This window comes from Phocoena sinus, chromosome 8 (assembly GCF_008692025.1).
Source record: "Phocoena sinus isolate mPhoSin1 chromosome 8, mPhoSin1.pri, whole genome shotgun sequence".
NCBI classification, from domain to species: domain Eukaryota; kingdom Metazoa; phylum Chordata; class Mammalia; order Artiodactyla; family Phocoenidae; genus Phocoena; species Phocoena sinus.
The window spans coordinates 103,758,455-103,779,683 of NC_045770.1; the positions used below are offsets into that span (position 1 = coordinate 103,758,455).

At 55.8% G+C, this 21,229-nt stretch overlaps 2 protein-coding genes across 3 annotated transcripts; one reads left to right on the top strand and one right to left on the bottom strand.

Moving 5' to 3' along the window:
- Positions 1-7,658: 7,658 nt before the first annotated feature.
- On the bottom strand, positions 7,659-9,867 carry C8H11orf68 (chromosome 8 C11orf68 homolog). Of its 2 annotated transcripts, none has more exons than XM_032641625.1 (2): positions 9,715-9,867; positions 7,659-9,043 (listed from the first exon to the last, which is right to left on the bottom strand). In XM_032641625.1, exons 1-2 carry the CDS (start codon positions 9,840-9,842, stop codon positions 8,287-8,289), a joined length of 885 nt encoding a protein of 294 aa, XP_032497516.1. In that variant the 5' UTR covers positions 9,843-9,867; the 3' UTR covers positions 7,659-8,286. The 2 variants fall into 2 exon arrangements, with proteins under 2 accessions (XP_032497516.1, XP_032497517.1); XM_032641626.1 differs by lacking the exon at positions 9,715-9,867 and adding an exon at positions 9,328-9,688.
- Positions 9,868-10,005: 138 nt separating this feature from the next.
- DRAP1 (DR1 associated protein 1) lies at positions 10,006-12,325 on the top strand. The gene is made up of 7 exons (XM_032641627.1): positions 10,006-10,303; positions 10,548-10,620; positions 10,730-10,823; positions 11,118-11,237; positions 11,358-11,451; positions 11,669-11,757; positions 12,108-12,325. The coding sequence occupies exons 1-7, from the start codon at positions 10,262-10,264 to the stop codon at positions 12,211-12,213; spliced, it is 618 nt and encodes a 205-aa protein (XP_032497518.1). The 5' UTR covers positions 10,006-10,261; the 3' UTR covers positions 12,214-12,325.
- The last annotated feature ends 8,904 nt before the right edge of the window (positions 12,326-21,229 follow it).

Genomic DNA, 21,229 nt, shown 5'->3' on the forward strand with positions numbered 1-21,229 from the left:
ACCTAAGCAGTCAGTCTCCGGAGCCTGAGGTCCTCACTGCCTTACTGGTCTGTCCTTTGAAAACAGCCAGAATCCTTAACATGGCATCCCAGGCCCTTCCAGGTGTGGGCCACCTGCCCAGGGTCCTCCCTCAGCAGCACCCAGTTACTCTCTCTGCACCAGGCTTACTACTGGACCAAGCTTCTCACCTTTGCAGAGGCTATTCTCTCTGCCCACAATGCCCTCCCTCATCCCCTTGCCTGGGCAGCTCTCATCTTGCAGGTCTCAGTTTCCCCATCACTTCCTCAGGAGGCCTTCCATGAGTCCATGAGTCCTTTATGTATTTATTTATTTATTGGCTGCATTTGGTCTTAGTTGCAGCATGTGGGCTCTTTCTTTGTGGCATGAGGGCTTCTCTCTAGTTGTTGCGTGCAGGCTCAGTAGTTGCAACACTTGGGCTTAGTTGCCCCATGGCATGTGATATCTTAGTTCCCTGACCAGGGACTGAACCCGCGTCCCCTGAATTGGAAGTTTGATTCTTAACCACTGGACCACCAGGGAAGTCCTCATGAGTCCTTTTTTTTTTTAATTTTTATATATTTTTGGCTGCATTGGGTCTTCGTTGCTGCACTCGGGATTTCTCTAGTTGCGACGAGTGGGGGCTACTCTTCATTGTGGTGCGCGGGCTTCTCATTGTGGAGCACGGGGTCTCGGTGCACGGGCTTCAGTAGTTGTGGCTCGCGGGCTCCAGAGTGCAGGCTCAGCAGTTGTGGCACACGGGCTCAGCTACTCCGCGGCATGTGGGATCTTCCTGGACTGGGGCTCGAACCCATGTCCCCTGCATTGGCAGGCGGATTCTTAACCACTGCGCCACCAGGTAAGTCCTATGAGTCCTTAACCTAGGTTAAATCCCTCATGTAATAGAGTCCCATAGCACTATGCAGGGTATTACATTTTTTTTTAACCTGCTCAGAATAATTTTTAAAGATTTTCTGTTTGGGGGAGACAAACACAAAACACTATATATATATATAGTGCGTGTAAGAGAAAAAATTATTTTAAAACATGATTTTTATTTTTTACTTTGCCTTATGTTTTAAAATTTTTCATTGCATTTGTTTTTCAACTAGGTAATACATTTACATGCTTCAAGATCCAGAAGCTACACAAGGGTGTACAGTGAAAAACCTCCCACTCTATTGTATTCAGTTTCTTGCCTATCTTTTTACCCAGAAGTTAGCCTGCTCTACACCCTGTTTTGCTCCTTGCTTTTTTGTTTTCTTATATCTTGGAAATCCTTCCACTGAGTATATGTAGACCTGCCCCATCAAACAAAAATCTACTTCGTTGAGGTATATTTTACATTCAGTAAAATTTACATTTAAAAAAATGTGCTGGTCTTATGTCTGACCATTTGTATTCACTCATGTAAGCACCTTCACGATATAGAATATTTCTATCCACCAGCAAATTTTCTCCCGCCGCTTTGCAGTCAATCCTCCCTACCCCAGAAAGTCACTTATCTCGGTTCTATCACCATAGATCAGTTTTGTCTCTTCTAGATTTTCACATCAGTGGAATCATACAGTGTGTGCTCTTTTGTGTCTGCTTTCCGTTTCTCACCATTATGTCTGTGAGATTCATCCAGGTTGTGGGTAGCAGTAATTCACTTCTTTTGATTTCTGAGTCTGGTCCCATTGCATGATGGACAAGTTTATCCATTCTCCTGAATTAACAGAGTTAAAGTCGAATGGAACCAGCAGTCGGGGAGGTAGGGAGGTAGACTTGGTCCTGGCCCCAAGGTGTTTACAGCCCAAAAAAGGGATCAGCTGCTGAGGAAAACATCCCTGGTGGAAGGTAGAGAGTGCTGGGGCCAGGAGCTGGAGAGCGCTGGGGGAATTACAGGAGCGCCCAGGAAGGAAGGATGCTTTCCTATTGTGAGGGTAGGGGGAGCAGGTTTCATGGTTGAGGGGTGTCTGAAGATGGAGGAGATATTTCTGGATTTGGAGTCAGTAGGCTTTACAAAGACCCGGGGGTTGGGAGAGGCGAGGCCTGGCTCCCTGTTGTCCAGGGCATGTGGTAGAATGTGTATTGGGACCATGATGGCAAGGGTGGGCTGAGTGAGGCCTAAGCCAGGGCCCTTAGTCCCGTGTGAGGGGCTTGACTTGGGCTGGAGGACAAGAGGACCCCTGAGTGCTGTTTGAACGGGGAAGGGACCTATGCTCACTTTACTGAGGCTGGAGTCTGGGGAGGAGGGGGCTGGAGTCCCTTATGGGAAGGTCTTCTGGCCCGTGGGGTGGAGGGAGCCATTTGGTGGGGCCCGGGCCGAGGAACAGGGTGGGATGAGAAGGGGCTGGGCTGCTGCTTCCAGGGCCTAGGTATCACCCTCTTCATTCCCCAGATGCCACTGAGCACTGGTCCCTCTGCTGTCCTTTGAGCCTCATGCCACCCTGCTGTGAAGGCGGTCCTGTCCCCATGATGCAGAGGAGCACATGAGGCTCCAGAGAGGGAAAGGAGCTGGGCTAAAGGGTTACAGGGAGTCTGTGCGGGGGCAGACCTCTCCATCCCAGGGCACTGGGGAGAGTGTTAACTACGTGGTCCCAGCTCTGGCTGCACCTCTGATTTGTTATGGGACCTCAGGCCAGTCTTCTTCCCTCTGGGAGCCTCAGTTTTTCCTTCTTGCAGATTAGTGGTTTACATACAGTGATCCCTAAAAGCAGAGGTTTCCGCAGAGGTGCGCTGGGGGAAGGGGAAGGGCAGACTGGGCCGTCATCCCTCTTCCAACCAGCGCGGCTCAGGGAGGCAGGAGGGATAACAACGTGAGCTCTGGAGTTGGATGGCCTGGGTTTGAGTCCTGGCTGTGTGACCTGGGTCATTCTCTTCTTTATGCTTGTTTCCTCACTTTTAAGAAGGAGATCATAATGATTGTACACGCTCTTCAGGGGATTATTGGGGCAGTACATGAGGTAAGGTGTGGATGGCACTTAGCACAGGACTGGTACAGTAAGCGATCAATACACGTTAGTGAGGGTTTTCTTGCTGTTATGTTTTGTGCCACGTGGACCATTTCCTCTGAATGCAGGACATCGAGGCTCTGCTGTTGGTGCCCGTGATGGCGCTCTGCCCGCTCAGGCTGGCCTCTTATTTCTTAGAGTAGCTGCTGTTCCCTGCAGACCCAGGCCCAGGGAAGTTGGGGACTGTCACTCAGTTCTTGGACTCTCCTACCCTCCCAGGCCTGAGGCTTCCCGCCACCTCCAGGCTCCGGGTGCCAGCTCTGGCTGTGGGCCAGGAGGGCGATGAAACTCTCATCCAGGGATGAAAGGCTGGTGGGCCTGGGCTGGGCTAATAAACCACCCCACCCTCGCTGGGAGGACCTCTGGGCACCCGTGTAAACTGAGTCATGGGGGGTAAGGGGGTGAGTCATCTGCTTGTGAGTGGGAGCCAGATGGGCAGAGGTTGTCTGCGTGGGGCCCTGGGCTACACTCCACAGAGCCACACCCTCAGCTCCCCTCGAGTAGCCAGTGGGCCCCTGGCCCAGGGCAGAGGGCGCAGGGCCGGCCTGCTGAGGGGCAGTGGCCTGGAGGCTGGACTCTCGGTGTGCACGTGTGTGCCTGTGTGTGCGGGCATGAGTGTGTGTGGTGTCAGGGCCGGGGGCAGGCAGACAGGAAAGGGAGGCTCTGACGCAGGGATTGGGGGGGCGGGAAAGGATTGGTCTTTGGAAAGGAGTCAAAACCCTCCAGAGGAAGATTTTGGCGGGAACGCCTCGCTGCCCTCTCCTGCCCTCTGTGGGTTTGGCTGATTTTTTTTCTGCAGGAGCCAGCTTTCTCCCTTTAGCCTCGGAGGAGCCAGGGTCCCGTGGGTGACCTGCCTGTCCTCTAGGGTTCCCAGGGGCCTGAGTTGGGATGTGAGGATAAAGGGTCCCCAGAGACCACTTCAGACTTCACCCCAGGGAGGTCTCTGGCCCCTGGGGCCAGAGGTGCTCAGGGAGAGGGGGGAGCACCCCGCCGTAGGGGTGTGCACAGTGCTCGGGCGTTGTGGAGAGCCTCCGGAGCATTTCCAGCCTTGACTGTGGCCTTTACTTACCCCCTTTCTGCACAGTTTACTCCTCAGGAAAACGAGGGCTGTGAGGACCAAAAGGGGTGAATGCGTACAAACTGCTTAGAGTAGTGTCTGGAACAGAGCAGGTCGGCATGTGTGTTTGTTCTTGCTATCTGAGCCTCAGTTTTCTCATCTGGGTAAGTGGGGGGAAATGCCTGAGGTGCCCCTTGTCCGGCCGTCGCTCTGGTTCCAGTCTCTGCCTCTATTCCCTAGGAAGCTGCCCCGATGCCCTGCCACCCTGCCCAACTCTGTCCCTCTGTCCAGCCTGGGGGGTTTTCAAGCCCTACTAGGAGGCCAGTAATCAAGGGAAGGTAGGTTTCTGGGCTAGGTGCCCTCAGGTCACTCCTCAGCACCTGGGGGATGCGCGGCAGAGAAACGGGGAGTTTCCCTCCTCAGATGAATCAGCTGTGTGACCCAAGCCTGGTCTCTGCCAGGGCCCCTCCCAGTGGGCGGGAGTGGGGTGCAGTTGCTGGGAAAATCCCCCAAACCTCGCCAAAGCTCTGGCTGAAGCTTTCTCCTGACTCAGCTGTTTCCTGTCCTCCCCGATTCAGCCCCTCGCCCTAGCCGGAATCAGGAGGTGGGTAGAGATTCTCCCCATTCACAGGCTAGCCCCTCTGGAGCCTCCTGCCTGGGGGCTGGGGTTCGCGGTGCATGCGAGCGGGAGTAGATGCAGTGCAGGTGTCCTCCTTTCCCTGGCTCAGTCATCCTTCTGTGGTTTTATAAAAGGGAGCAGAGCACAGCGGCTTGTCCAAATTTATCCAGCCTGGCCTACCCCGGGTCAGGGCTGCTCCCTGATGCCTGTATGGGAACGGACCAGACAAACAGGACATAATCCCCTGCCAGCCTGAGTGGGTGTGTCTTGGGAGCTCTTGCCCTGGCAGGGGAGCAGTCCCCGCTGTAGGCTCGGGAGATCCTTCCTGCTCAGTAGGCTTAGTCACTCTACTCTCTGGGCCTCAGTTTCTCCAACAGTAAAATGGGAATCTTAGTCTTGGCCCAGCCTCTCTCTCAGGTGGTTCTGAGGGCCGAACCTGTGTACTTTACAAATCAGATCCTAAGTCCTTGCTGGATCTCAATTATCTCGGCAGCACCCCCTCCCCACAGCACTTTCATATAGTGGGGGCTCAACAGTGCACTGGGTGCTGTGGAGCTGGATGACCAGGATTCAAATATTGAACTCTGTAACCTTGAACCAATTACTGAACCACTCTTTGCTTCAGTTTCCTCTTCTGCAAAATGGCAATAATAGTAGAGCTGAGTGAGGCTTAGATAACGTAGGTACACACTTAGCACAGTGCCTTGCTCTTGGTATGAATGGAATGAGGAAACTGAGGCCCAGAGACAGAGGGCAACTTTCATTCAGTCACTCATTTATTCAATCATGTTTATTTGGCACTTAAGCTAAGCCAGGTACTATGCTGGATGCTGAGGACACGCTGGGGGATAAAGCGCAGCCACTGTCCTTGAGGGGCCTCAGATGCACAGATGAGAGCCACAGGTGCGTGTGCGTTACGGGAGCCTGGGGTGAGCATGGCTGGGGGAGGGGGAACCTCTGAGTGGATGACATCTGAGCATGTGCATTTGAGATCTGGAGTCAGCCAGGGAAGCGGGTGAGGGTCAGGTATACCAGGCAGAGGCAACAGCATGAGAATAGGCACAAAAGTGGGGAGGCCAGTGGGTGTGCAGGAAAAACACAGGCAGCTCATGGTTCTGGACCCAAAAGCAGTGAAGCAGGGAGGGGAGGAGATGAGGCTGCAGGCAGTGGCAGGGGATGGACTTGAGTCACTCATTCATTCATTCAATAATTTATGAAAAGGTTGCTCTGGCCACAAACTGTGCTAGGCCCTCTGGGGACAGGGCTGAGATTTAGGCATTGTTCCTGCCTTCACTGAGCATAGTCTGGGCACGTGGCTTAGGGGCCAGCAGCGGGAGAGAGACATTAATCCAGTGGTTACATAAGTAACCCCTCGATCCTTACTGCAAGGGAGGTGTTCAAGCAGAAGGAAGAGCCTGAGGCCCAGGGCTGCGTGCCAGGGGTGAAGGGAGAGCCAGTTGGCTCCGGGCTGGGGGCGGGGGGTGAGCACGGGCAGAAAGGGACGCCTGAGGGAAGCTGGGGCAGCTGGGGGCGGGGGCTAGGCCATTAACGGGCTCAGGAGAGTAGACTCTAAGTTGCAGGCTGTGGGGAGCCACAGAAGGGCTTTGAGTAGCAGATGGACACAGGCCGCTCTGCAGGACAGCTGGCAGTGGGGGGAGGAAGGGGGAATGGGGCAGAAGAGGCAAGTTGCAATGGTTTGGGAGAGAGAGTGAGGAAGGGGCTAAAGCAGGGCCATGACGATGGAGGACAGGCGCCAAGTATGTGAAATGCCTACTTATGGAAGAAGAACCAGGTGGTGTTGACACCACTTGGGCATCTTTGTGGGACCCACAAGGGCCTGGCCAGGATCCTCCCAAGCCTTGGCCCCATTTGGGTAAGTGCAAGACACTGACAGTCTGAGGGGCACCAGGCTTTGACCTGGAGACCACCCACCCTGGGAACTTCCCAGGGCTGGGCTGAAGAGGACTCAGCCCCGGGTGCGGAGGAGGCTGGGGAGGGGGCCGAGCCAGCATCTTATGACTCACCTACTTCCACCCAGTCAGCCTGGTGGCATCTCCGCTGCCCTGCTCCAAATTCCAATTTGATGAGGCTGCTGGAGGCTGAGTCAGCTCCAGCACTGCACGAGAGCAGCGTCCCAAGGGGCTCCCTGCCAGGAGCCGCCAGCCAAGCCCAGGGCCAGGGCCGGGGCCGGGGCCTATGGAGCCAAGCTCCCAGAAGCTATAGCAGCCTCAGCTGAGCCTTATGGCCCAGGGAGGTCATGTTGAGTGAACGTGCCTGCTGGGTTGCAAAAAGCTAACTGCAGGTGAGGCCAGGGACGCCACTCTGCCTGAGGAGAACTGGGGTGCAAGTCTCAACTCTGCCCAACCCACTGCATGACCCTGAGGGATCATCTCTCTCCCCTCTTGGCCTCAATTTTCTTGACCATAAATTGGGCCCAAATCTTCTCCTGTTAGGTTGCGAGAATTAAATAATCCATATGGAAGTGATGTGCAAACAGTCCGGTGGCCTCTGTGATGGTCAGGGAGGCGGGAGAGGTGAGTAGAAATGGGAGGACTTCCAAGGCTCCCTGAGGTTGTGCAGGTTGTTCACTGCACAAAGATATCCAGCCTAGGCGGCTGAAACCCAACCCATCCTCTGTTCACCAGACCATGTGCCCTGGCCTAGAACTGCCAGGACCAAGGAGGTACCTTTCTCTAGTGGGCACAAATATACCCTCTGAGCTAGCAGTAGCCCCTCAGACTTTGCTGGGCCAAATCTTTGAATTTATGGGAAGTCACTGAGAAACTGATTCTGATTCTTGGGATGGAGGGGAAACAGGGCCGGCTTTGCAGAGGCTCTCAGAGAGGTTCCCAGCCTTGGCTGTGAGGCATATCTTACTACTGGAGGCAGCTGGGGGGGCCCAGTCAGAACAGAGGGGCAGTCTCTCCTGGCCCTGCCTCTCTCCAGCAACCAAAGCAGGTAACCACCAACACAGTGTCTTCAAAAACACTCAAGACACAGACCCAAGCTGGGTTTTATTGAAATGCCAGGAGAAGGCATGTGACAAGGTAGCCGAAGAAAGGAGGAAGGTGGTGTGGGCTATGAGATGGCAGGGAGGGGCAGCCCCTGTCTCTGCCAGGAGCTGAGTGGAACAATCACCCACCCACCCCCAACAAAATGGCATGCTCAGGCCTGCAGGGCCTCTGCCCACTGGACTCTGAAGGCCCCAAGGAGAGGGACTGGAAGCACTAGGTTTTCTTTCCTGTGAGGGAGGAAGAGAAGGGGAGGATGCAGGAGGAGGGGGAGGTACAGCCAGAATTGAGGGTGTGGCCAAGGAAGGCTCTCCTGCTGGTGTCCGCGCCCAGCCTGTAGTCCTGGGTGACCAAGGGGCGCAGCAGCGAAGAGAGAGGCTGAAGGTCTGGCACTCAGGGAGCCAGAGCCTCCAGCCAGTGGGGACTTGAGTCAGCCCTGAACACAGGACAGAAGTTCAAAGGGTTCGTAGATGCAGGCAGTTCCCGAGTGACCCAGTCCTCAGAGCTGGGGACGCTCAGCCTCCTTGGGACAAGGAGGGGGAAGACAGACAGGAGGATCCATCCCTAGCAGGGGCGGCAGAGGGTGGTCTCCCCCATTTGGCCCCACTAGGTCAGTTCCACATTGTTGGCACGGTCCAGCACACGGGAACCACGGGCGCTGCCCCCAAGCTGGAAACGGCTCTCATAGAGAGTGGGGCAGAGGTGCCAGCGGTTGGCCCGGTAGATGCCCAGGTAGGTGTAGACGTCAGGTTTGTAGGTGAGCAGACACTTAACGCCTGCTGCACGGATGGCTGCATCTGCTTCCAGTACACCCAAGCGGTCCGTGAAGTCGTCTGTATAAACACAGATGACCTGCCGCCCACCCTCCTTGGCCCGTGGGCTCACCTTGGCCACCTGAAGCCGGCCCTCGACCACGGCTCGAGCAATGCCAGCCCAGGCGTGGTCCAGCTTGAAGCCAGGTGCCAGGTGTATCAGCCATTTGCCAGAGAGCACCTGGTGGGTGATGGCCAGCTGGCGCAGGGTACCTGGCGTGATGGGCCGCCCGCTGGTCTGCAGAGCCTCCCAGGCTACCTGCAGGCCCTGCACATCACCCGAGTTGGGGACATAGCCCTGCCCGTATGCTGCAATCCAGCCCACGGGCTCAGAGTTGGGCGAGCCAGGGTCCCCGTAGCGGGTAACTTGGGATGGTGGGTACTTGGCCAACCAGGCATCCAGCTCTGTGGCAGGTGTGGTGCGGGCGTCAAACACCAGCCAGGGGTCCATGTCAGCTGCCATGGCCTCTGCAGCCAGGTGCTCAGCAGTGAAGCCATCTTCACGACCACCTGGAGAGTCCTCGTCCTCCAGCTCCTCACCTGGTTCCATCCTGCCGTAGGGAACTGAGTTAGGGCAGGTCCACGACAGACCCAACTTGCTGGGCCCTAGTGGGTGCCAGACACTGAATTAACTGTGTGGCCTTGGGCAAAACTTAATGTCGCCGTGCCTCAGTTGCCTCATCTTTACAATGGATAACAACTGTTCCTGTCTCAAACAGCTGTAGAGAATTAAATGCCTGAAGTGGAACAAAAGCTGTGGAGATGTTGTTAATGTTATTACTACTCTCCCTGACCTACAGACGAGGAAACCGAAACTCAGAGAGACTGGACTCACCCAAGGTCACACCTGCAGTGAGTGACAGGGCCGAAATGTGAATTCAGGCGTGGGAACCTCCCGGCCCTGCCAGAGGATGGCAGCTTTCCCGGGCGCTGAGAGTTAAGGGAGGGAGGCAAAGCACACGTTCGCGCAGCACCGCGGCAGGCCCCATGGCGCCAGGCCTCCAGGTGGGCGTTATCCAGCCCATTTAACGACGAGGACACTGAGGCCAGAGACGGCAGTGGCCGATCCGAGGCCAACGGGGCGGTGTCCGGACTCGAACCCACGGTCGATAGAACCTGCAGGAGGTCCAGCCTCCCGCCGCGCCGCGCCCGCCGCCATTAGCGCCCACGGCCCTAGCTGCGCCCCCGCCCCGCCCTACCCCTTCCCGCCGCCCGGGGTCACCTCCGGCCTTCGCTGCGCTCGGCGCCGGCCCAGCCCCGGACCCGCCTCCGCTCCTGCCGTGGCTCTGCGCCGCCGCCGCCGCCGCCGCGCCCCGCCCCCGCCACGGCTGCCGCCGCCGCCGCCGCCATCTTAGCGCCCCGCCGCTTCAACAACAACTTTATAGACAAGCGCAGCACAGGGAGGGGCCGGGGGAAGGGGCGGGGCAGTAGGGGCGGGGCAGTAGGGAGCGGGGCAGTCAGGGAACGCGAGGAGGGGCGGGCCTCCGGGGGGCGGGGCTAACGCTCTCTCTTCTGGCCTTGGGGGCGAGCGGGAGTGGCGGTCCAGTCCGCGACAGACGCGCACCGCCTGGGAGGCTCTAAGGCGAGGGCGCTCGGGCCCTGCGGCGGTGTCGTGACCGGCGGCGCTAGGACCCTGTGGGCAGCGGCGGAGGCGGAGCGGGCGGCACCAGGACCCGGGGGAACCGCGGCGGGCGGGCGACGAGCAGGCCCGGGGGCCGGGAGGCTGCGGGCGGCGGCGCTGGGCCCGGCGCGGCGAGAGAGGCCCCAAGATGCCGAGCAAGAAGAAGAAGTACAACGCGCGGTTCCCGCCGGTGAGCACGTGGCCAGGCCCCGGAGGAGCGGGCCGGGCTCTCGGGAGGCTCCGGCCCTGGCCCGGCTAGGGAGGAGGGCGCATCGCGATGTTCGGGGGCCCGGACGCCCCGCCCCCTTCCGTGCCCTCTCAGCGTCGGTGCCCCCCGCCCCCTTTCTCCTGGGATGCTCCCTTTCTCTCCCCCCACTTAAGCACCCTTTCCGGGACGGAGGCGACGGGGTCCGAGCTCTCTACCCCCTCCCCAGGCGCGGATCAAGAAGATCATGCAGACGGATGAAGAGATTGGGAAGGTGGCGGCGGCTGTGCCTGTCATCATCTGTATCCTGTTGGGGGCTGGTCGGGTTGAGGGAGGTGGGGGAGGCCAGCAGCCCGGGGTCGCTTTGTGTGGGCTGGGACACCACCCGGCGTTCTCCTTGACCCCCCTGAGCTCGGGCGCTCGAGCTTTTCCTGGAGTCACTGTTGAAGAAGGCCTGCCAAGTGACCCAGTCCCGAAACGCCAAGACCATGACCACGTCCCACCTGTGAGTGGCTCTGCTCTGGGAGGGCCCGGTTGGGGTCCTCTTCCAGGAGTTCACACGCTTAGGAGAGGCTGTGCCCTGATAGTGCGGGAGGTAGGAGGTGCTGGGAGATCAGCAAGGCCTCAAAGACTAGTGGGTTTGAACTTGGGAGGAGGGGTTGAGTCTTCTAGCGAAGGGGGGGATGGTTGGGGATTGAAATTTTCCAGGCTCCATTCCCCTGACATCCAGAGAGCCCCTTGCTGAGGGCGCAGATGGCTGTGCTCCACCTGAGTGCCATCCCCTCCCCCCCTCTTCCAGGAAGCAGTGCATTGAGTTGGAGCAGCAGTTTGACTTCTTGAAGGACCTGGTGGCATCTGTGCCTGACATGCAGGGGGACGGGGAAGAAAACCACATGGATGGGGACAAGGGTCCCCGCAGGTGGGGAGCCAGGGTCCAGTGTCCAGGTGGGGAAGGCCAAGGGCCCTGGGGTTGGGGGTGGCTGGCGGGTGGCAAAGGAGGGGAGAGACCTCTGGGCAGATGCACTATACCTTCCTGAAGGGGCCGGAAGCCAGGGAGCAGCAACCGGAAGAATGGTGGGATGGGAAGCAAGGGCAAGGACAAGAAGCTGTCGGGCACGGACTCGGAGCAGGAGGTGAGTGCGGCCCCAGCCCTCTGTCCTGCCCCGCAGGGCAGCCTTGCATCCGGCCAGGCCAAGCTGGCTGGAGGCCTGGTCCCAACCTCACCTGTGACCTTTTCGTTTTGGTTTGTTTGCTTGTAAATTGGGGCTGCGGAGGTCCATCTCCTATTTCTGCTTTCCAGTGATGAGCCCCTGCCTTTCTGGTCATTTCTCATTCCTGCCTTGTTTGCAGGATGAGTCTGAGGATACAGATACTGACGGCGAAGAGGAGACACCACAGGCCCCACCCCAGGCCAGCCACCCCGCTGTCCACTTTCAGAGGTAAGCAGCTCAGTGGCACCAAGAGAGGGCTAGACGACCCCAAGGCTGACTTGTCCCTCCTGGCCTCCCTGGCCACTTGGTTCTGTTGGTTGTAGCAAATTTCAGGGATAGGAGGGGAGGAACTGAGGAGACCTTAAAGGCTGAATACTGTGATCTCAGAAGGTCCCCTCCCCCTGAGTGAGGCTGTGTGACCTGCCCTGGATCCTTCCCCTCTCTCGGCTTGGCTCCGTGTTGGTGCAGAGGGCGCTGGGCTCCAGGGCTGCCTGGGTGGAGGACCGGGTGGGGCTGAGTGGGCAGGAATCTGCACCGGAGAGTGTCCTGATCTTCCTTTCCTGCTTTCTGCCCTGCAGCCCCCCGACACCCTTCATGCCCTTCACCTCGACTCTGCCTCTGCCCCCAGCACCCCCAGGCCCCTCGGCGCCTGACGCAGGGGATGAAGAGGACTATGACTCCTAGCGCCCTCTGCCCCCCAGGCCCCACCCCCTTTTAGTTGGTTTTAGTTGCTCTGGGGGGAGAGAGAAATTAGAGCTGTTCTTAAATTTATTAATAAAACAATAATAAAAGAGGACACCAGTGTCTCTCCCAGCTTGTGTCCAGCGCTTTGTGGCCTCCTTCCCGCCCATCCACCTCCTTCCCCACGCTGAGCTGGGGCCAGGAGCCGTGGTGGTCTGGACAGCAGCTGACTGAAGGGAGGGGCCGGAGGCCACGGTTCTGCCAGAGCAGGACCCGGGGGCTGATGGAAGGAAGGCGGATCAGAGGGCCTGAGCCAGCTGGTGCCGGTCATGCTGGGAGACAACCTGTCTCTTTGTGCTGTGTGAGCCTGGGCAGGTTTCTGCCCTTCTGTGAGTGGCCTCTTCTTGTCTGTCTAATGGAGACCGTTCTGCTCACTCTGGGTTGCTGCAAAGGGACAGACGGGACAGGAAACGGCAACAGTCTTGTAAACAAGAGCTTGGGCCAGTTGCCTTGCAGGGCGTGTGGGGAGGGGCAGTGGGAGCAGAGGTGCGTGGGGTTGTGGCGGCCTTGAAGGCTGGCTTGTGAGCGAGCAGGCTGTGACCCTGAGCAGAACCTGGAGCTGCGGGCGCGAGGCAGATGTGTGTCTTCAGGGAGCAGTGGCTTGGTGAGGCGGGCGGGGAGGCATGGCGTGCTGTCGGGAATCCTGGACGCTGATGACTGACTGCATCAGGGGCAGGGGATCCTCAAGGACTCTCAGGTTTCTTTGGGTGGGGCTGGGGGAGAACAGGAAGAAGAGGGTTAGCAAGATCTCGAGTTTGGCTGTGATGGGTTTCGGGTGCCTGTGAGGCCACTGAGGAGAGGAGTGGAGTGGGCGCTTGGACGTAGGGGGCTAGAGACAAGTGTGTGAACCTTGAGCGTCGGAGAGAGAGGAGGGCTAGGGCAGACCACCAAAATAGACTGAAGAGCAGCCAGCCCAAGGGCCCCCCAGGAGCCACTGCGGTGCCCACCCAGGGGCATCTGGGAGGAGGGAGAACTCAGCTGTCGGATGCCTCAGTGGCTTGGGGGTTGTGGACGGGACAGCGAGGTGAGAAACTTGGAGGTGAGTGGAAGCAACACTCAGAACCATGGAGAGGAGGTGGGAGAGGGCAGTGGCTCAGAGTGAGGACGGAGGAATTGGGGTTTATTTATTTATTTTAATTTTATTTTTTAGCGGTATGCGGGCCTCTCACTGTTGTGGCCTCTCCCGCTGCGGAGCACAGGCTCGGGATGCGCAGGCCCAGCAGCCATGGCTCACGGACCCAGCCGCTCCGCGGCATGCGGGATCTTCCCGGACCGGGGCACGAACCCGTGTCCCCTGCATTGGCAGGCGGACTCACAACCACTGCGCCACCAGGGAAGCCCCGGGGGGGTTATTATTTAAGATGGCAGAAATGCAGACTGAAGGGGCTGAAGGGATGGGAGGGGGGACTGATGGAGTGAGGTGGGGTTGCCCGAAGCCAACCCCAGCCTAAGTGGGGAGAGGGATTGAGTAGGTTTTGGTGGGGGACTGAGGTATTCGGTTTTTATCTGATGGCGTATGACTTCTTTGTGGGAGCCTGAGGGCACATGGGTCTTGTCTGCTTCTCATCTGCTCCTGCTCTAGGTGTAAGAAAGGAAAGCCCCCGGTTCCTTTTGGGGAAACATCCCTACTCAGCCTGCGGTGTGTGCAGCTGAGTGCACTCCGTGGCGTTGAGGCGTGGGAACCGCCAGCCTGGCCAATCAAACAGGCTCTGACCGCCGTGAGTACATAGGCGGTGTCATGACCCCAGTGGGCAACACACCTGAGCCCTGGGACTTTAGGTGGGACCCTTGGGAAAGGGTTTTGACAAGATCGCCGCTGGCTTCCCCGTGGCTCTGGTGGCAGCAGGGAACCCTCTCAGGAGTCCAGGTGAGGATGACAGTGGCCACACTGGGGTAGCAAGGCTGGCGGAATGGAGGCTGGTGGGTGCTGAAAGCTGCTTCCCACCCCAAAGGGTGATTTTGACCGAGCACAGAACCAGCACAGCAGTGCCAGGAGGCTCAGAGGCACCGTCTTCTGGTAACATCTGATAACCTGGACCCTGATGCCTGTATACCTTGGACTTCCTAGTCACGTGAGCCAATAAAAAAATTTTTCTCCCTAGAAGCCAGCTGGCTTTCTGTTACTTGTAACTTAGAGAGCTCTGGCTGGCAAGGACTGTGAATGGGAGGTGCTTGCTGTTGGCCCCGGAGAGGGAGCAATCGGTTTTCTCCAGCAGCAAGTTGGACGCAGTCCCAGGGAGGGCGAGCTCCTGGGGTCCACGGGGCCGAAGGCCTGCCGAGCCACGCGAGGCACGTGGGTGGGAGACAAAGAGACCCTGGGAGCCCGTTGCTGGGATCTGTCCAAAAGGTGAGATTTTGCACGGAGAGGGTGGGCGATGGCTGGGGAAGGCGAGGAGGCAAGGGTGCAGGGAGCAGCCTCCCTTCATCCAGGAGGCGCAGGTGGGAGTGAGACGCCCAGGAGCCGCTGCCCTGGGTCTCTGCATCCTCAGCCCGTCGACTCAGCCTTGACAGGGTGCTTATGAGTAGAACCTCGTTAGTCCCGGATTCAGATCCTGGCTTCTCCACTTATTAACCTTGAACGAGTTCTCAGCTTCTCTGTCTCAGTTCTCTCATCTGTAAAACGGGGACTAGTTATTACCTGTGTTAGTTATATGTACTAAACTCTATGTACGAGTTATACCTATTAGGGTAAAGGGTTAATGTAACAAACTCAATATGTGTAGGTTGAAATACAATAGAAATGTGTTTCTTGCCCATGTAAGGTTCATAACCGGTTTTCTCTGCTCAGTGGGCCGTGCTTCTCCAAGAGGGACTTCTGGGCCCAGGCTCCTTCCATCTTGTGGCCCCACCACCCTCAACTCATGGCTTTCAAAGTCACTGCGGAACGGGGAGTCTCAGCCCGTGGAGGTTTTCCTGGGCCAGGGCTGGAAGTGGTCCCATTGCCTCTGTTTACTTTCCCACTGGACCTGTCACAGGGTCCCACCCGAGGGAGGCTGGGGAAGGTGGTCTTAGCCAACCTGGGTGACCAGCCAGCTTCTGCCGCAGGACCTCATGGGCTATTGGGAAGGGCCTGACCCAGCGTTTGACGAGTGTTAGGAGTGTGGCCTCCTGAGGCAGAGGGCAGGGGCCCCAGGGAGACAGTGCTTCTGGCTGGGCCTGGCCTCTGGGTGCCTCCTGGGAATGGGACAAGATGGCTCTGCCCTGCCCTCTGGGTACCACTGGGCACAGGGAGGGGGCAGCCTGTCAGCACCCCATCTGCAGAGCTCTTCCTGGGAACCAGATCATTGTCACTCTTTACTGTCTGTCCACTGGGGAGCCTTGAGCCTGAATGCCTCAGCCCGGCATCGACTGTGCCCCAGGGTGTAAGTGTGACCAGTGTGTGAAAGAGGGAGCAGCTGTGACCTTCACGTGAAGAGTACAGACCCACCTCTCCCTGCCAAGTGGAAAGACCCCCCTCCACAGCCCACTTAAGGATCCATTCAACAAACGTTTATTAAGCACCCAACATCATCACCCAGCAGGGAAATGAGTTACCAGTCACCCACCAGAAGACAGAAACTAAGAAGTCTGGGAATTCCCTGGTGCTCCAATGGTTAGGATTCCACGCTCTCACTGCTGCGGCCCGGGTTCAATCCCTGGGTGGGGAACAAAGATAAATAAACAAAAAGCTCTTTTATTAAATAAATAAAATCTGATACCACCTATGCTAGGGTAGAGGTGGCGACACCAGAACTCACACTGCTGGGGTGAATGGCAGTGGGTGCAACCACCTTAGAAAACGGTTTGGAGGAAAAAAAAAAAGGGACTTTCCTGGTGGCGTGGTGGATAAGACTTCACGCTCCCAATGCAGGGGGCCCCGGGTTCGATCCCTGGTCAGGGAACTAGATCCCACATGCATGCCGCAACTAAGAGTTTGCATGCCACAACTAAGGAGCCCTCCTGCCGCAATTAAGACCCTACGCAACCAAATGAATAAATTAAAAAAAAAAGAAGAAAGAACGCTTTTGCAGATTCTCATCGAGTCTATCAACATACGCTTCCGTGTGACACGGCGATGCCACTCCTAGGCATATGACCACCAAAAGACACGTACAAGAATGTTCGTGACCCCCAATTGGAAACAATCCAAATCCGATCAACAAGAGCATGAATAAATAAATGATAGGATAATAAATAATAAAACAGAAACAAAAGAACAAACCACTGTGACGCGCAGTATCGGTGAATCTTGTAGACGTTTCGTTGTGCAAAAGAAACCTAACAAAAGAGTGAGTACACGCTGTGACATAATTCATTTAAATAAAGTTCAGGGACAGGTGAAACTAACTGATGGTGATGGAAGTCAGTATAACGATTACCTTGGGCTGGGGGCTGATGGGGGTGGTCACTGGGAAGCCTTCTGGAAATGTTCCATAGCTTGAACTGGGTGATGGTTATATATAAAAATATACTAAGCTGCACCCTTAACGATACACACACCTTTATGATACAACATAAAAACTTTATTTTATCTACATGTCCATTGAGAACCTACTGCACACCAGATACTATTCTAGGTAGTGGTGATTACGCAAAGAAAGCGTTTCTTGGAGTTCGTTTCTGATGGAGAGAGACAGACAATAAAGAAGATAAATAGTATGTCAGATGGCGATAACGTGTACTGGGGAAAAGGAAGCATAATAAAGGAGTGGGGAATCCCGGGCAGGACAGGACGGGTGGCCCCAGCCATTCTATGCAGCGTCCAGGGGAGACTGCTAAGGTGAGATTTCAGTAGAAAGCCCTATTAAGTGAGGAATGTGCTGGCCACAGGCTATCGGTGGGGAAACAGCAGAGGGGACAGTGAGAGCAAAGGCCAGAATTGAGATTTGATCTGCTCAGCTTTCCCTGTGGTCTCCCCCAGCTCCCACTTCCTCATCCACCACCCGGGACCCAGATTCAGGAGGCACCAGCCCTGTACTCAGCCCACCTTGGCTGAGGGGTGTCCTTCTGACATTGATGGCCCCTCAGGGTCCCAGAAGCTTTGTGGAGGGAGAGAAGGTAGTGGTGTGGGCTCCTCCCCGACACCTGCCCCCCCCCCACCCCGGGGCTGCCACACCTGGAGGCCCCAGGGGCTGGAGGAGGAGGTGAGGGGGAAGGAGGGAGAGATAAGGGGTGGGAGTGACCTCACCCACTGCCCACTGGCCTGGTGGACTGATCTGCAGCGCTGTGTATCTGAGTGCAGCACAACCCAGCGTTGTATCTGAGTCCACTCTCTCGGAGAGGTGCTCCCATCACCTCCCATTTTACAGAGGAGGAGACTGAGGCTTGGGAAGCGGGACGAGTGCCCCGAGTTTGCTCATTGGCACAGAGACGGGCAGGGACTTGTACACCAGCCTGCCTAGGGGTCCAGAGTGTGGGGAGGTGGAGTTCTGAGGTCCCCCCATTCCTTCTCGGGTGTGGTAAGCTTGTCTCCAGGACGTGGATGGGACCAAGTTCCCACTCTTCTAGGCTATAGGAACTGCAGCAAGGGAGTGACACCTGTGATCCAGGTGTTCCACCAGGGTCCTGGTCCCTCCTCTCCTTGGCAGAGTGTTTGGTGAGAGTGGCAGGTAGCTCTGGACTCTCTCAGGGGGCTCCTTGTAGCTGGGGAGTGGGGCAGGACCTGGGCGACACTCACCTCCATCACCAGAGTGAGCTTTCTTTATTCTGAAATCATGTCCTTCCTATTTTGTGTGCTTGTGTGTGTTCAAATGTTATTTTTAGAAATGGAATAAGCGCTAAGATTTCTGCACCCACCCCAGTAATCAGAAAGCTATAAAGGAAAACACAGGATCTCACATGAGACCCGTCAGATTGGCAAGAACAGAAAGTCAGATAAGGGAATTCCCTGGCAGTCCAGTGGTTAGGACTCCACGCTTCCAATGCCGGGGCCAATCCCTGGTCGGCGAACTAAGATCCCACAAGCGCCAAAAAAAAAAAAAGGAAGAAAGACAAAACTGATGGCTGGTGGGGAGGTGGGTACACAGAAGTCAGGTGCTTCTGGCGTGTTTGAAAGGTCAGTATGATGGCTAAGTGACTTCCGGCAGTTCCACTCGTGGGTAAAACCTCTCACAAAGAGAAAGACATGCCCTAGGCATGGTTAGAAGTGGTGAAGTATTACAGGCTGCCAAGCTGTCTGTCACTGGGGTGCTGCATGGCAGGTAGCAATGTGGACAAAGGACAAAGCTTCACTGTATCAGAGAAACAGAAAAATGCAGAACAAGATCTACAGCACAGCAGTTTTTATGGAAAGTCAAAACACAGACAAGCACAGCAATGCCATATATTTCTGCCATTTATTCTGTGACCTTGGGCCAGTGACTTAAGCTCTCTGTGCTTCAGTTTCCTCATCTGTAAAGTGGCGACAATAACAGCACCTCTTGGGCTTCCCTGGTAGTGCAGTGGTTAAGAATCTGCCTGCCAAGGTAGAGGACACGGGTTTGAGCCCTGGTCGAAGATCCCACATGCTGCGGAGCAACTAAGCCCGTGGGCCACAACTGCTGAGCCCGCATGCCACAGCTACTGAAGCCCACACACCTAGAACCGGTGCTCTGCAACAAGAGAAGCCACCGCATTGAGAAGCCTACTCGCTGCAACTAAAGAAAGCCCGCGTGCAGCAGCAAAGACCCAACTCAGCCAAAAATAAAATAAATAAATTTATATATATAAAAAAAATAATAGCACCTCTTTCAGGGACGTATGATGAATAAGTGAGACGTGACATGTAAAGTGCTTAGTGCAGTGCCTAGCACATGGTAAGCACTCAATAAATGGTGCCTGTAATTGACACAGATGGAAATCAATGCCTGGAAGGCAGACTGGAAGGACATGCTCTTGACACACAAGAGTGGGGCGCTGTGGGGAGCAAGAATGGGATTGGGGATGGGCTGAAAGGGAAAGTCCATTTTATTTAATTAATGTACTTATTTTGACCACGCCTCGCGGCTTGCAGGATCTTAGTTCGCCGACCAGGGGTCGAACCTGTGTCCCATGCAGTGGAAGTGCGGAGTCCTAACCACTGAACCGCCAAGGAATTCCCAAGCAAAGTCCATTTTAAAGGAAGGCTTTTGAGGACCCTGGTGGTGCCTGAAGTGCTCAAACCAAAGAGATGAACAGCTAAGTCTATGCACGCCATGTTTAAAGCAAAACCAAAAAATATTGTCAATTGTCATCTTCAGAATGGCCCAAACGAATTGATCCTCCTAGACAGTGTCCTATAAGGACAAGTAAGCAGTGGCCCTGCAGTGCTCTTGGGGTCATAGGTATTTCCTTCCTTCACTCACTCGACAAATATTTCCTGAGCACCTACTCTGTGCTAGGCACTGCTCTGGGCTCTGGGGAGAAGAGCACAAAAGAAAAAGGTCAACCTGCTCCGATGAACAAATGCGCAAACAACCAGTTTGGGTGGGGGGTGCCAGTGAGGCCAGTGTGTGGAAGTAGCAGCCAGCAGGTATGCGGGGACCCTGGCCATTGGAGTCCTCACCCTTCCTTGTTCCTGTGAGGGGCTGGGGTGCTGCCCTTTTTTCCAGCCACTGATTCTCTCCCACCCCTGCCCTGTGCCCAGGGTTGGTTTTACTTTCCCCTTCCCCTAAATTCTCTGAGTTTTGTTTCTGTCTGTGGGTTCCCCGCCCCCGCGCACCACCTTTGTCTGGAGTTACATCTGAAGTAGCAGGGAAGCCAAACAGTTTCGGGGCGGGGGACAAAGGGTGAGGTAGGGGCCGGGGCCTCCATTGCTCCTCCAAAGGCCCTACTTCATCACTTACCTGGTCCCATCTCCCCATCAGGATCCACCTCCCTACCATATTCCAGGGAGCAGAGCCCTCGCCCCCACCAAGGAATCTGGGCTCTGGGCTATACTCTTTGTATGTATTTTGGTTCTAGCACCACCCCTTACCAGCCTTGTGGCTTTGAGCAGATAACCCCACCTCTCTGTGCCTCAGTTTCCTTAGTATAAAATGGGCCTCATAAAAGCGTTGTTAACAGAGATATTTATAGAGATCTGCTGACCACCTGCTTAGTGCCAGGCTGTGCTAGGTGCTGGCCTTAAGCTGTGAGCAAACCCAGTTCCTGGTCCCCGTGTACCTGACCCAGTGGAGGCGCGGAGTCCTAACCACTGGACCGCCAGGGAATTCCCTTAACCAGTTTTAAGTGAACAGTTCAGTGGCATTAAGTACCGTCACATTTTGCAACTATCACCATTCTCCATCTCCAGAATTTATTTCATCATCCCAGACTGAAACTCTATTCTCATTGAACACCAACTCCCCATTCCCCACTTCCCACAGCCCCTGGTAACCACTGTGCTACTTCCTGTCTCTATGTCATCGACTATTCTAGGCATCGCATATAAGTGGAATCATACAATATTTATCCGTATGTGTCTGGTTTATTTCACTTAGCATAAAGTCTTCAAGGTTCATCCATGTTGTAGCATGTGTTAGAATTTCTTTTTAAGGTTGAATACTAGTCTATTAATGTATATACCATATTTTGTTGATTCATTCATCCCTCCATGGACATTTGGGTTGTTTCCTACTTTTTTTTTTTTTTTTTTTTTTGCCGTACGCGAACGTCTCACTGCTGTGGCCTCTCCCGTTGCGGAGCACAGGCTCCGGACGCGCAGGCTCAGTGACCATGGCTTACGCGCTCAGCCACTCCGCGGCATGTGGGATCTTCCCGGACCAGGGCACGAACCCGTGTCCCCTGCATCGGCAGGCGGACTCTCAACCACTGCGCCACCAGCGAAGCCCCTTGCTTGTCTTTTGAATATATCCTGGGCAAATAAGTTTGACTAACACTGCCTGGGAGAGAGGTGAATTTATTTCATTCACCCAACAAATATTTATTGAGCACTTTGGTTGTACCAGACCCTGACAGGGGCTGGGACACAGTAGGGGCTTCGTGGAAACTCTGATGAAGTTTTGTAGATGATGCTGGACAC